The 16,316-nt window shown below is 40.8% G+C and overlaps 1 protein-coding gene across 1 annotated transcript; it reads left to right on the forward strand.

Moving 5' to 3' along the window:
* The first annotated feature begins 530 nt into the window (after nt 1-530).
* On the forward strand, nt 531-14,419 carry LOC117736391 (insulin-like growth factor-binding protein 4). The gene is made up of 4 exons (XM_034541707.1): nt 531-1,430; nt 8,746-8,909; nt 9,662-9,787; nt 11,160-14,419. Exons 1-4 carry the CDS (start codon nt 1,073-1,075, stop codon nt 11,295-11,297), a joined length of 786 nt encoding a protein of 261 aa, XP_034397598.1. The 5' UTR covers nt 531-1,072; the 3' UTR covers nt 11,298-14,419.
* The last annotated feature ends 1,897 nt before the right edge of the window (nt 14,420-16,316 follow it).

Below are 16,316 nucleotides of genomic sequence, written 5' to 3' on the forward strand. Positions count from 1 at the left end.
AACAAACAGATAAAAACACACGGATACCTTGTTGAGGGAGCAGGCATGAGGCTGCTTTGTTGTTTGAACAATGTTTTGACCCCAGAGGCACACACCCATGTGTGTGTGTGTGGGTGTGTGTTTGGCATTGGGGGTCAATTAAAGTGGAACACCTCGATGTGTTCTCGTTTTTTTATAGTTTTTTATGAACCCAATTATTTCATCAACTCAATACATCTGAGTAATTGTGACAATAAATAAGTCAGACGTGTATGATTGACGAGAAATAGGAAGGTGGAGAGCGTTCAGTGTGTGAACAAGTGAGCGGGCGATTCAGCTGTTTTGTTTCTCTACGTGCACTCAGGATTGAGAAAGGACAAGTGAGGGAAGCTTATGTGTCTGAGTAAGAGAGCTAGAGAGTAAGACAGAGGGAGACAGAGGAAGAGAGCTTCAGTCTGGCTTTTCTCTGCTGTGCTTTTCAGCTCCTCTCTCACTGGAGAAAGAGGCGTGTCCATGGACCAGTATAAAGTCCAAGGAAAGCCACTCGTGTTGAGCCATTCTCAGGAGCGAGTCCTTTACACTGCACATCGGCAAGAGGAGGAAATTGCAGGCGTTACTTAAAACGCTGCCTTTTGATGACCCGCTTTGAATTTGGACACTTGTAGACCAGATTTTTGGTGTTTCATGAGAGGGCGGGCGAGCCTCTGGACTCAAACTTGAAGAGAGCGCAAGACACACCTGAAAATAGTGGTGGATATCCTTCCTGCAACTGTTCATGCCAACATTACAAAAACTAGTTCTTATCACCACTACTTTCGCCAGCCGAGCAGATCAAGAGCAGGCTCCAATTTCTGCGCTGTGAAATTGAATCAGAGGAACAGAGAGGCAAAACAGCAGAGGCATTGTATCTCTGCAATTGAAACACTAACCAGCTGAAAATATCAAAGACTATCCTGGAAAAACCTCAAACCTCCCTTCTAGGTCTAAAGTCTGCTGTAGAAAGTGATCAAAAGCTGCACAACACTCAGAGGAGAGGGAAGCAAAGAGGAGCATATACGAGGGCGAAGAATTGCGTGCAGGTACCGGGGCTGCCATGGTGCGTGGAGGCGGCGTGGCAGTAGCTCCGTCCTGCTGGGGCCTTTGGGCATTTGGCGCCCTGTCGCTGGTGGCACTGTGCTGGTCAGACCAAGCCATCCGTTGCCCGGTGTGCTCCGAGGAGAGGTTAGCCAGCTGTCGCCTGCCGGATGGCTGTGAGGAGACCGTGCGGGAGCCCGGCTGCGGCTGCTGCCCCACCTGCGCCCTGCCAAAAGGGGAGCACTGTGGTGTCTACTCGCCCCGATGTGGCACGGGCCTCCGCTGCTACCCGCCGCGTGGCGTGGAGAGGCCACTGCACTCACTGATGCACGGCCAGGGTGTGTGCACTGATGAGAGAGAGGTGGAGGAGAACTCAGGTGAGAGCGAAGGGGTCAGAGTCTGTGTGTGAACCTATTTACACTGGACATGTCTTCTTCCTTTTAGTTAATGTCAATTAAAATTAGGCTCACAGCACCAACGCAATTAAACTACATTTCTTATCTACAGATGTGTATGTCAAAATGCTCTCATAGTATGCTGACCAGGTCTCTCCAAACCTGGACTGGCATGTCTGTGTCCCTCTCGCTTTCTGTCTCCGCTCCCTGGGCCTTACCTTAGGGTCAGAGTTGGGGGTTGGGGTGACAATGTTCTGCTTGTTTACCCTAATCTCGGCTAAGCCCTGAACCAGAGGGTGCACACACACCAGCTCCTCACGCATGGCCTGATGGGAGAGCGCACACAGTCCTTCTGCTGTCTTGCGGCCGCTCGCTGTGAAAGGGGCCCTGATGTAAGACGCAGAGCAGGCTTCAGAGAGGAGAGCGCTGTGGTGATAGCTGAAGTGGGCGTGTGTGCATACTAGTGTGCATGAGGACTCATTCGACTGTATGTGTCTGCATTGTTTATGACTGTGTGGTGTGCAAGTTAGTTACCTGTTTTAAGTGAGGGAAACATGCATTTGGCTAATGCCACACTAAAAATGTCCTTTCCCAGCAACCCTTGGGTGTGCAATTACCTCATCTTGCCAATGTTAAACTGAGATCCTGCAGGTAGTCGTGTAGTGCAGACAGTGAAATGAAATGCATTGTGGTGGTACTGGGAATGTGAGAGTCTGAGTGTGTGTGGGGAAGTAAACGTGTGTGTGTGTTTGTAATGGGAGGAGGTAATAAAAGCTGCTGTATGAAATGACTGTAATGGAGTGTGGCCAGCCTGGGGCTATTAGAGCTCTCAGTAATTCACTTGGTGCTCTTTCATGGACGCCTCCATTCCTCCTCCTGCTGCTGCTGCCGACATCTTACTCTTCTTCTACTACTGATGTCTCTATCACACTCTTTTGGTGCAGCTTCTTATTATCCTTTTTATTGTTGCATTCCTCTTGCAAAGAAGCATGTCTGTTTCCACTTTCACACAGTGGGACGTCTAACACTGGATGTCTTATCTGCAGATCCAGTTCCAGTTCACTGCTTTGACATGAACTTCTTTCTACTGATAAAACACTCTACTATTTATCTTCCTCTTCGCTCCACAAAGGGAGTGGTGTTGATTTCCATTATGCCATATGAGACAATTGTTATGTGTCGCAAACAAGGTGGATCATGCATTTGTTCCCGATTATCAACCAACAGGCCACTGAGCAAGGCTCCCGGATAGTTACTGGTAGGCTAGTAGGCTAGCAGCTAGCGCCAGAACACCAACAATTTGGATGAACTTAGCCAATATAAAACTCCCAGGACTCTCATCTTCATTGTAGCATCTGTTCCACCTCCCCACCCACCCACCCCACTCCCCCGCCCCACCCCAACAAGCCTTCGAGCGCATCGCCCACCACGTCCAGCTCCTTCATGAGGATGAGCTCATCGGCACTTTTGCTGCCAGAGCTGAAATGAGAGCCTTCTGCTCTCTGTGCAGGGCCAGCATAGGTTAGGCCGGCACATAGCATGACTAAATGGAATCAGAAAGAAGAGGAAAGCTGTTCACACCATGATTAAAATGAAGGGCTGTCTCAGCTTGGCCTACCTCTGTCCATCCATACCAGTTTATCTTTCAGAATATTCATTATTTCTGCTCTTTAATGCTGTGTTGTCCGATCAGCTGGCCCAGAATTTGCTTATAGTGCACTGGGGAAAGTCTCAGGTCCCTTCTCGGGGGATGGACTGCAGTAGATTGGAGTTTTTTGAAAAGTTTATAAGTTTTGTTTTTTGGTGTTCTGTAATCTGAGTGCTCTGTTTACCTCCAAACTCCTTCTCACCCCTGGAGTCTGTCATAATAAAGCGGAGAAGGTGCTGCCCAATAAATCTCACTGTAAATCAATTTTTCTGGGCACCAGCTCAGAACCGCTGTATAAGAATGTTCTATGTAAACCATGGCAGCAGAAAGACAATCAGAAAGGCATGGAGGAGAGGCGAGGAGCGGCTCCAGTCACAAGCAGGAGATTTCCTTTGTGGCGCATTCACCGTACTTATGCATTATTAAACAAGGGGGTGCAACTCCTGAATACATGTTTGGCACTGCCCCACTCCTAGCAACAGTGAACATGCTAGATAAAAATAGAAGAGGGTTTTGAAAATCCTAGAGAATTCATGATAAAAAGGACCTTAGGATAGAGGCAGATCTCAGCAGCCCATTACAGGGAATTTAGGGTGTTCGGGCTAATAGTTCTAGCTCTGCATCGACATAATGCAACATCACACTTGTATCACAAATATTTCTGCTGCCTTAGGATTGCTACTTTATTTTAAGGCTGACTTTCTGCTGACTACAGATGAAAGAAGGAGCAAAGTAACGGTAATTCATGAAACCAGGCTGGCAAGAGTTCAAAACAGTGTTTTTCTCTCAAAAATGTATCAACCTTAAAGCTAATCTTGGACCGAATTTCAATAGCAACAACAAGCACTGAGACACGCTTTAGTGCATCTTAATATCACATTCTTTGAAACCCTCTCCATCGCAATACTTGGAATAAATCATCATGCGTGTGCTGGCATCTGTTACTGCATTCCTGCAGAGTCTGCTCTGGTGTCATATTCAAATGCTTCCCTCTGACAGTGAAACGGATATTATTTACAAACCGATACAGATGTCAGATATGAAAAGTCTTGCACCTACAGGCACCAAAAGGAGTTGCATTAATGAAGCTGTCGATAGAGCCAGACTCTGTCCAACTACGCCCCAGTTTATTGTGACGCACACAGGTCTTTATGAAAGCAGCATGCTAACCTAGATTTTCCTGAGGAGGTCTCCTCAGTACGTTTTGGGAGTTGTACTTAAGATGTGGACGTATTTTCAGAATGCTACATGACGCTTTGCCCCAAACCTCTTTCAGCAGATGTCCCTTAATGTTGTGTATTTGCTTTCTTTGGGGTGTGCAGCACATTTGTACAGCTGGGGCTCTCGTGCAGGATTAACTGTGATTGGCCCCCTTCTAGTTTTTGATTTGAGAGATACATAAACAATCTAACATTGCCATGAAACATGCCTAATCTAAAGAGGACAGTTAATGCTCTTAAACTGAGATTTCAGACAATAAAAACAATGCAGTAATCTACAAGTCAATATCTGGATAAATGGTGATTTTTATTACCAAATCAATGTTTTGAGCTGTGGTCATTACTGTTAATTCATACCTTTCATAAAGATTACATTTCGTATTTGTTGGGGGTAGAACACCCCTTCACTGGCCCGTAGAAATACAGTAGTGTTAATAATTTCCTTTCCTGCCACTTCCACTCAAGACCCTGATTCTGTGCATATATTAAAATATTAAAACAAGAGCAATCCACTCAAAATTAAGTTAATGATGAAACTCAAAATAGATTGACCTAATTCAATGCAGCTGCAAGGTTTCTCTCTGTTCCTACATGTTTGCATCACATGTAGAAGAAGTATAAGTGCATCAACAAGTGATGGAGGCCAAGATTACCCCAGTTTGCTACAACAGAATTTACTAACAGATCTGCTCACAAATAAATCTAGAAAATAAGTAGTGAAGGAGTTCTGCTTATGGCGTTTTGTCACATGACTATAATACCTCAGTTCAGTTTATATTGTTGGACAAGTGACACAGATGTCTTTGAACATGCGTTTATCTCATTTGAAAACTAGGATTGCATCCTGAAAACTATTAATGTAGGGGAAACCTCAAGCTGCACTCCAGTTTGAAAAACGTGATTTATTTCCATCATGCAGTATAATGTTTGATCAACAACATGTTTGTCAGGATAAAGAACATTTATTCTGACGATGATTCATCTGGAAGACTTTCTGCTCTATCCTTTGTTCATATTTTGTTTCTCTCTGATTGGGGATGTGAAATATTGTGTTACAGATTTAATCAAACAGGACCGCAAACTGTTGCTTCTTTGCTCTTTTTGATCCAAACTGTTTGTTTTATCCTCAGATGAATAGTAAGTGGCCAAAGCAGCATCAGACAGCACGGCCGCAGCATCAGGTTTCCGTTACACAAAGGTTGTCTTTGTGATTCAGTGTTGATTTAAGTAGTTTTAACATTTATTTCACATCTTTCCTTTGACAAATTACACTTTTCCAAAATTTCCGTTGGCCTTCTTCAAGCACATACCGGTAGTCTTTAACAGTGTTCTTACAACTGCACTGGACATAAACGCTGATGATTAACTGATTCAAAGAAATCTCCTGCCTGGAAACCAGGATCCAGTGTTGACTGAAAAGTACGGTTTTTTGGAAGTAAGCCTCGTGACTTTTGAGCTTGCTGCCAGAAACTGCGGAAAAGACACTTATCATTAGGTATTCCAAAACCTTTTGGAGTAGCCTCCCCAAAGAGTATTCATTTCCGAGATATTTGTTGCTGTCAATATAGTATAATATATTCTAACTAGTGTCAAGGAAAGTTACAACATGAAACACAATGATTTTCTGTGAAATTCCCATGTTGAGTCAGACACGTTGTGTTTTGTATATTGTTAAAATACCGGACATAAATTACCCTGGCTAAAGCACAGACCTCAGTAATGGAGTTGATGCCTGTGCAGTGAGCAGTGGCTCTCCATTGCACTAAACAGTTGGGATGGATTAAATGCAGAAGACAAATAGATCAATATGAGTTTAACTTAAGATCTCAGCAATACTCATTTCACCATTGCTCTACAATTTAATTTCGGCTTCTTTTCTATTTTGAGATGTTATGAACAAAAGTTGAGACTAAAGTAACGCTTTACTGCCCTCTGAGGTAAAATGTTTTCAGTGTGTTTGGTCAGAAAAATACTACGGCACGAGAGCTGCATCACATTTAACTTTTATTACATTTGAACCTTCTATTTAGGTTTTCAAATGACGCTTCGAAGCTTCTTTTCTAATTTGAATTTTTAATCAACATTTGAATGCTGCGTGGTATTTCTGCACAGTTGGAGATAAAGATTAGGCTACACTTATATTATATTATTAGTATTATACGATTTGTAGAATTAGATTCCAGTTATGGTTGCGTAGGATTGTTTCTGCTTTGTGTGATCCAAACATTTCCAATAACTCCAGAGAGTCATGTTTTTATTAAATGAAATATTCCGCCTTTTAAATCCAACATTTTCACTGCGGTCAAAAAAGTGAACTCCCCCGCTTGCTGCACACAAAGGGAGGCCCACACCTGTCTTAACGGATAAGCCTGTCTGGCAATCTAACAGCCCCATACATTTCATTTACATAACCACAATAACAAAAAAAGGGTGATCACGTCAGAAACTGTGACAACAGACATTCAAAGCTTCATTTGAAAACCTCAATAGAAACCTTGATTGTAAAAATGTCATTCTGTCTATGCCCTGTAACTCAGCAGCTCCTCTTACTATTTTCAAACTTAAATGTAAAAGGCGAATCCATCTACCTGCGCCCTGTAATAATCCTCAGTGTATCTATATTAAACAGAGCACAAATTAGGATGTTATTTTTTTAAACGGGGCTTTTGTACAAATTTCTCACATAGTAGACTCTTGTTTGGTTAAGACCCAATATCTGAGCCAGTGAATGCATAAACCATTGAAAAGCACTCTGCCAATCTTGCTGAGCATAGCTAAATATTTATTTGAGGCGGATATTAGTCTCCATGGTTTACAAGTTCTGCCTTAAAGCCACAAACTGTGGAATTTGAAATCTGATGACCCCTTTAATCCCATATGTCACTGTTTGACAGACTGCAAGAAGACAAACATATAACCAGAAGACTTGGCATGGACTTTTAATAATGGAGATTACATTATGTATTTTCAATGAACTTGTAAAGTGATGTTTCCCCGAGTAGAAAATGTGTTCATATGCTCTCTCTACCTCAGAATGAATGATGCTGGTGGCCAGTGTGACATTTGCAAGGGCGGCAGCTGAAAAGTGACAACAAATATTTAACTAAGAACATGACTATATGTTTACTCAAGCTCTGTCTTTATCTTTGCTGTGCACCTGTGACTGACAATGCATTGTAATGTATCAGCTCTGGGGTTGATAATGCTCCATAAGAACTATATTTCAAGAAGCCAAGAGCTGCTCAATTGAAACCACACAGAGAAGTTGCAACTTCCTCCATACAAAACAGCAGTGGTAGCAAACAGGACATTCCACCCCTGACCCACTTCTAAATCACTTTGACTCGCCCTACAAAAGAGCGAGGAATCGGAAAAGTGTCCACTTGCAAAAGAGGCGAATGAACAACTTGGAACAAAGGAAACAGCTGAAACCCTGTTTGGAAGAAAATGCTGATGAGCAAGCTTTTATTACAAAAAAGATTAAAGACAGCCAAGAGACACGTCACCTTTCAACTCCTGTCTCCAAGTTGAAGAAAAAAAAAAAAATGTAATGAATACAGCGGGGGCCAGGACTAGCTCACAAACTAGTACTACAAAGAAAAGCTCACTGGTTTGGATTGTGTGCATGTATCCTTCATGCATTGTAGACATAAGAAAAGGCTACTGAGCCACCTTCATTGTCTCTTTGCCAACAGCAATTAACCGAATGCCTGGCAGTGACTTCAGATATTAACCGGAGCTCAGATCTGGTTCAGTATGAACAGTTTCAAAATGGCCAATCTGTAAAATGCCATGGGTTATGAGCGGAACGCATTAAATTCTGCCAAGTTTTACAATCCGCATGTGAAAAGTTGTTTTCAAAAGGCGCGCACATGCCCATACCCATGTTGTGCCCCCAAGCCACTAACCACCTCACACCCAGTTGTGCCCACTCGTGACAGTGCAAATACCCTCTAACATCGTCCATCTGGCACAGGCCGAGGTTGTTGTGGAGGGGTGGAGAAGGAAAAGGGAGGGCGCATTTCCTGAGGAAGCAGCTGGCTGCCTGCCGGGCCATAGCTCTCCAGCTATCGTTTAAAAAGCCATCGAGCTTGTGGCATTGCTGTGGTGCACTAGTTGAGTACCACAGCTAGAGCCGAGATACAGATTAACCCCCAGAGCAGGAATACGGCTCCTTAACCTGGCCTCCCTTTTAGCCTACATCTCACCATGCTCAGCTGTATGGGATGTTATGTAGAAGGACAAAGTGGAAAGGCAGAACAGCTCCTGCTCTGACTCCCAGGCTACTCATTCAAATAATGGATGTTCCCTGAAATATAATTAAAATGTGATAATAAATGTAAATGTATTTGACAAACTGTTTATTTTATGCTTGATGACACCTTGTCGATTGATTTAAGGAACTAAAGTATGATTCCTTGTCCTTTAGCAATGGACAGGCAGGATGAGATCATTCCTGACCACCCAAACAACAGCAATATCCGGTGCAGTCCACAGGACAAGCGTTGCATACAGAAGACCCTGGCAAGACATCCTTCAAAATCCACAAATCAGAGAAGCAACACCGCCAGGGAGGAGACCAAGGCAGCGCTGGTGAGAGAAAACGACCTTCTGACATCTTATCAGTTTCACAGAAAGCAACAAACCCAATCATTCTCCTCTGCAGCACATGTCTCGACCCCAGCAGGTGTTTTACATTAAGGCTTTCTAGTTCTAAAGCCACAAGCGTAAATGTCAGGTAGTAAATGCACAAATTAGTTATTTACAGACCATAACATTTAATTGCAGACTTGGTGAAATAAAATACAGGCGCACATTGACATCAACATGCAATTTGCAGGATCATAAAATCCCTATTAATCAGTAGCAGGCTGGTTGTACCACATTTTAGTAGATTAAATTTACCACAGAAATGTGTAAGATGAATCCATATTAATACGTATTCCCACGTATAGAATGTTTTAGGTTTTTAAAGACTTTCTGAGAATGCTGTTGGCAATTGAATTAAAAGAATCTGCCAGAATGATACATTCACATGGAGTTAGTTGCCTTGTAGATCCAACAAGGCTCACTCTTGGCACTATTTGTAAATACATCTACATGCTCAAACAATGGAAGAACATTTGTGTCAAATCCAAACCTGTGTGATGTCGAGTTTAGCCATCACCTCACTAAAGCACTGAGACAACTTATGGTGGTTGATTTTTAGGTTTGACCTAAACCTCATTATTTTCTTCTGAAAATTCGAGATAATAATTTGGCATTCTTTTATTAACAGCAATTTCTTTACTGTAACGCTGATTTGCACGAACATCAAATAAAACCTTTTCTTTTTTCTCCGACAGGCTCCATGTCGTGCTGAGCTACAGAGAGCATTAGACAGACTGGCGTCAAACAGCCGCACGCATGATGATCTCTTCACCATCCCCATACCCAACTGTGACAGGAACGGAGATTTCCACCCTAAACAGGTTTGGGAATTTAAGCACACACTTGTTATGAGCTTTATTGAATTATTGATTAGAGCTTTATTGAATTACTGATTAGACCACTATTTGGTCATGTGCAGTGGTGTTCTGTTAATTTAAATTATTAAGCCAATTCAAATAGAAATGCCTATTTTTACATTTCAAACAGTTCCTTTCAAAACAGCAATCTGTGGGTAAAAACACAAAACAGGCCTTGTAACCGATGCAATATTGTCATTTACTAGTTAAAGATCAACACAAAAGTGTCTCCAAGCAGACAGTTGTGGTAATGCCATGCTCACATTTTTCAAAGCTCACATGCAAAGTGATTTTTTGTTGTTGTCCAGGAACAAGAGTTAAACGTCGTTGTAAAGTGGTTTCCCCTAAACCGTGAATGATAATCACCTTATTGCTGTGATGGATGAAATTAGCTTTTGGATGCAGTTACTTTTTTGTTATTCTGTCTTTGCAAGATTGGGCAACTATGCAGATAAGAGGGAGAGAATCAGAGAACACAAACACACAGATAAGACTGCTGTGGCGTATATATGCAATCAAAGCAGCAGACGCAGAGTGTAAGATAGAAACAAAAGCTCTGCTAAGGCACCAGTGATCAAGAGTCTGAGTAATGTTGATTGTGTAACTGTCTGCTCAGAATCACAGGCATCTGTTTACTGTTTAACTAAAACCGCACTGTGATAAACCCTATTGGGAAGTAAAGCACAGGTCATGTGGGACAACTGGCAATCATTTCATGGCAGGCTTGCTCTGAGATTGTTAACTGGTCTTGGGGGCTTCTTGACACAGTGAATCAATAAACTTTTTATGACAGGAATTTGTTTAAGTTCACAGAAGGAATCTCATGCTCTCACCCTTGAATCTAATAATGTAATTACTTGCCATCTGGGTGTAGTTTCCCTTAATATATGTTTTTGCACATATATGCGTGTTTGTGTGTGTGTATGTATATATATAAACATGATAACACATACTACAGTCATTTTACCATTTATGCAGGACAGGGTTTACAAAACAATGAACACATCTTTAAAAGCTGCAGGTCTGATAATATCTTCTTCTATCAGTAGAAACATAGTCAAGTCTCAAGTTTCTTAAGTGAAACAAAGTAAATTCTCATGTTTTTGATGCCACTGATTGATTTATAATTGATTTATAAAATGCCATAAAGCTCAGTGAAGTCACATGATAAGTGTCTGGGTTTATTAGTATTATTATGAGCAACAACTTAACTTTCACGTTACTCATAGTACTTGTTAATACAAACACCTTTATTACAGCAACTTTAATAATTGAACCTGTAGTTGAAGAAGCTGTTAAACGTGGCTAAAGTATTTTCTATCTTTTCTGGCCACAGTGTCATCCGGCACGTGACGGCCAGCGGGGAAAGTGCTGGTGTGTGGATCAGAAGACGGGCATGAGGCTGCCAGGCCCACTGGAGCTGCGAGGGGATCTGGACTGCCACCAGTTAATGACTGCTACCCTGAGAGATTGAAGAGTGGAGAGGCTGTGAGGGTTCAGTACCAGCTGAATTCTACTGGCCTTTATTCGTAGAACTACACAAGGAAAGGACTTTGCTCTAAAGCCTCGCTTCACAAGAGGCCAACGGTACTTGAGCCTGTGCAACAAAAAAGAAACCATTGATTTGAGTTCTTTTGCTATTTTTTTTCTGTGTGTGAGAGAGTATGTGAGTCTTTTGGGCTCTTGTTGTGTATTGTTTCTACTATGAGAATTTAAGACCGTTAAGTCTTAAAACACATGTGCTTTGAAGTTACAGGAGGCAGAAAAAAAACTTCCACAGACAACTTCCTTGTGACTGTTGTTAGAGAGCAACATGTGTTGTTTTCTGGAGTCTAAAAGTATTTTTTTTAAAAGGTATGAAAATGCATCATTCCACCAGATAATCAGACCTAAGCTTAAATTAGATCTGTTAACATTTGTTTTAATCTCTCTGGAGCACTAGACCAGTTGTAATTACTGTATCAGAACAATCCAGAAAGTATATGTGTAAGTGCGTACTAGTTTTTCACACAATTTGTGTAATTGGTTGTAACATATGGCTCTTATTCCCTAACCCTTATTGCCCGTAAACCCCACCCATCTGGTCAGAAAGTCACAACAAAACACAAAAAGTGTTTGCAAACAGCGATGATGCAAGAGTACCAATAAAAGATGGGATGAGAACAGATAAAAGGAAAAAAGAAACAGGGGAATCAAAGGAATGCAACAAACCCCTGCTATGGGTTACCAAATGATAAGCCATAGCTTTTCACAACATCAAGACCAAAGTGAAAAGTGAGATTAGTTGGAACAACTGTATCTCTGAAAGGCTAGAATAGATTTGCTTCATCTCCCGTGGTGAACTCTGCTTCCTCTCTTTGCCGAAGAGCTCTCTTGCATCAAGCTCCAGAGGGACTTGCAACATAGCGGGGCTAGAAACTCTGTACACTGCTGATAGGATAATCGTATTTCTCCAGCTGGTGCTAAAATGTCAGTGTGACTTTCATGTTTGGATGAATATTCTTCAAGGATTTATCTCTAAAACAGAGTGCTTGGCAGAACTTTAGTGGTGCTATATATTGATTGTGCCAAAATAAAATTAAAATAAAAAACACTTTTGGGGCATTTTTTAGGATTGTAAAAGAAAACTGGGATTTTCAGGAAGTGGAGCAATTAGCATCAGCATGTGTGAGGATCACTTAACTGTGTGACCACCTGCACTGTCTATTGACAAAAGCTGCTTTCAATGTGTGTTTTGGATGTTATTGATGATTACGCTCCTGGAAGCATAGCAACTCCTGGTTAACATGACGCTTTGACCGGAGGAGGTGCAGCAGTGAAGACAGCATCATGATTATGTGGAAGCAGAATTTCCTCTTTTAATTTGACAACACTGGTGTTCAGCTTTCATATTGTCTGTAGGGCATCACACTAATAGTTAAAGGAGTGTTTTACCAGTGCAAGTGACGTAGCAACTCATTAAATATTTTAGATACTGTAGGCGAGACTGGTAATATTCTTATAGCAGTTGATTGTACAGGCGTTGTGCATGACGAGTTCAGGGCAGGGCAGCAGGTTTAAGCTAGTGCCGTTGTTTAGACAGCCTGCTCTATCTGTTCCATGGGAGACTTTGGGTATAAATGACTCAAGCACAAATTCATCTTCTGTGGATAGACGGACAGTATTAGTGTTGCTATCAACCTAACAAATCATTGGTGTGTAGATTACAGTGTAGTAATGTCAGATATGTTGAACAGAAGAAAAAGAAGATTATAACGAGACAGATATTCACAGCTACTCTCACACAGTTTTGGTTATTTCCATGTATTCACACACTGATACTGCCCAAACATCCGGTGAGCTTAAAATAGGACTATTAGAGCACAACACTCTGAGGGGAGGTCCATTCAACTCCACATTTATTAAAAGGTGCCATGAAAACTATTGCTGTTATCATTATTAGAATGCATTTTTGAAAATGTTTACATTTTAAATTTTGTACAACTTTATTTCCCCTAAAATGCAGAAGTATATGCATATATAAAAAGTAGGGAGTGAGAAAAGTAAACACATGTTGGTGCTTTTCTCATTCAGTTATTGTGCAAGGTAGAAAAACATAGAATCTTCAGCTGATAAATCTAATTGCTCTCACACAGTAATATCAATACAGCATAGTGGGGACAGTTCAATACGGTATGGGCCAGCCCAATCCCATAATTGACATCAGACTGAGGATGTCTCTTCAGCGCATCCTGAAGTTTCATGAGGGTGACATTTTGGAAAACAATCTTTATACTATTTGTAAGGGTGTGTTTATAGTGCACTTTGTCTTCTATCATTTTACTACAGCACTCACTTGTGAAATTGGAAAAAGAATAACTTAAAGAGAATTACAACAAATTTGCAATAGATTCATATCCTATGTTTACTACAGAAACGTACTATTATCACTGAAGCCACTGGAAACAGAGTATTGCCACCTGATGACCAATTTCGCTTGTCACTACAAAAATAAATGTATCCAAAGTTAGTGCTACAGCTTAAAATGGTCAAAAAACAAATATCATAAAACCTGTTCCAAAGATTGCAAGCAAAGTATCTGGAGACATCAATACTCATTCAGTGACCTGCATGCACAAACTCCTTCTAATCATTTATCAACTAATGAAGTGTTACTTAACACATTTCTCTGTTAATGGTAATATTTGAAAGAGCAAATGGCAAACGGTTTTGGCTTTGACATTGTAAAGGCCTTCTGAACTTCATAAACTGTGTATTTACGTAAGCTATAGTACGTTGCTTGATCTCTAAACTTTCTGTACTGAACTGTAATTGCATTTCTCTGGAATAGACTGTTCCAGTTTGCCTTTGATATTAGCTATTAACTTGTAGAAGCCATGGATTAATGTTTGCATGCATACAAATGGACCAGTGTTGGAAACATTGAAGGTCTTGTGTATTTTGTCCAGAACAGGACCGTTGTAATAAAACACTGTGTGTGATGAAAGAACTGAAATATAGAGTTTCAACCAATGAGATGATCAGTTACATTGTAAATGTTTACCTGATGAAATTGTACACATTGTAATACATCAATTAAAACATGTTAGAAACTGTCATTTTGTTGCTGTTATTATTATTATCAGTAGTAATATCAGTAGTAGCATTGGATGATGTTAGCTTATCACAGATATATTGGTACCAACATATATGTTGGCCAAGAAGTCACAGGAAGTACAAAATGCCTAGCTGCAGCTATGTTTACTAGTAGCTTGTATCACATCAACAAAATACAAAAAGTACAGATACATTAAGAATGAACTATATAAAGATGTATTTATTAACCGTAATATGAGGTTACCCACATCACATATGACTTAATAATGTAATGTTTATCACAGCTCAGTAGTTTTTTATAGGCTTGTAATGGTTTTAAAGGCTTTTAAAAGTAATTGAGTCGTATTTATTTAATGCAACATATTTTGATGTGTTTGACAGGCTTTACTTTTTGACAGTAAAATGTTCTCATCAAGTAGCAGTGGTAGGACTAGCAACAATGGTATGTGACTATTTCTAAATGCTTACATGTGATTTGTTAGGCAGCAACAAGTAACCAAAGCAACAATAAAAAGCAAGCTTTTGGATAAAAGGTTGCAGTTGCATGATTACTAAATGAGCTGTGTACCAGGATCTACTTTACATCAGAATTTACAACCAGAGCAGAGCTCATCAGTCTATGTTTCTTTTTCATCAAAAAGTAAAAATGACTAATTGTTGCCTCAAGCCAGAGGCAGAAAATTCAACATATACGGTTGACTTTTAGGTATTTATGAAACCAACCAAGTCAGAAGGAAAATGTCCCATATGTTTCCTTGAGCTTATGGTGAATTATGGTTTGATAGACAGGTTCATTATAAAACTCAAAGCTTTTGTCAAAGGAATACCTCTGGAAGGATACATCATAAAAATCTGACTGCAGCAGCTTCTAAAAATACCTCCTCCATCCACCACCAGAATAAACTTTCAAGTCTGCTTAGTTCCAGTGCCTGAGTCTATTTTGGGGAGCTCTAAAGGCTTAAGAACTGGGTCTGAAGCTGCATTACAAGAACAGCTTTACTGGTTTTCCTTTGATTGATTAAAAATGTCACAGGCCCTGCTGCCTCTGGGCATCCACAATCCCACAGCTGTGAATGGGAGGCCCTGTGCGAGTGTCCGTGTTAAACCTGCACAGTAGCTTACAGGAGGCATGTGACCTCCACCCTACCTCCAGATGGACTCCATCACAAGTGTCCGATGCTATACAAGGTCCTCCTGCCCACGCCTTGTGTGGAATCTGCTCCCATCCCATCCGTGCAGGTTTCTGGTGGATAAAAAAAGCGTGAAGTACCACACCTGCAGATTAGATCACAACATTGTCTGCATGCATATTATACAGGATGCAGGTCCAGCAGAAATAAAATAAGCTCTCAAGTGTGCAGTGCAAACAGACAGAAACGGGGTCACAATGAACACAATCAATTAACAAATCCAAAACAAGTACTATTCAGGTTGAATGGACAGAGATATTGGCTAAATCCTACAGGCTTTGGATTGTTATACATTCGGGATCACACTATTACAACTATTGACCTGGGCGGCTCTCAAACAATGTGAACAAGAATGCAAAGTATTTCAGTTCTAACAACAATGGAGCAGTGAATAGGGCAACCTTGATTTTTTCAAACGCTTAGTGGCCTGTGAAGCCTCCGTAATGCAGCTTACTGACATACTAAATAATTATACTACATTTTTTTTTTGTACATTATATAACCTGAGATTATTACCTTGTGGGGAAACATACAGTTAAACTGTAGAGCATCTGTACTTACATGACACATTGTTGACACAAAGATGTATGTTGCGGCCAAGAGAACATGTTTGTGACAAATCTTATGATGAAGCACATCTGCTTGTAAAAGATAAAGCTATGAAGGTTAAATGTGAAATCCCATTTAGTTGCGCTGTGAAGTTATCT

The sequence above is a fragment of the Cyclopterus lumpus genome, chromosome 1 (genome assembly GCF_009769545.1).
Source record: "Cyclopterus lumpus isolate fCycLum1 chromosome 1, fCycLum1.pri, whole genome shotgun sequence".
Lineage (NCBI taxonomy): Eukaryota > Metazoa > Chordata > Actinopteri > Perciformes > Cyclopteridae > Cyclopterus > Cyclopterus lumpus.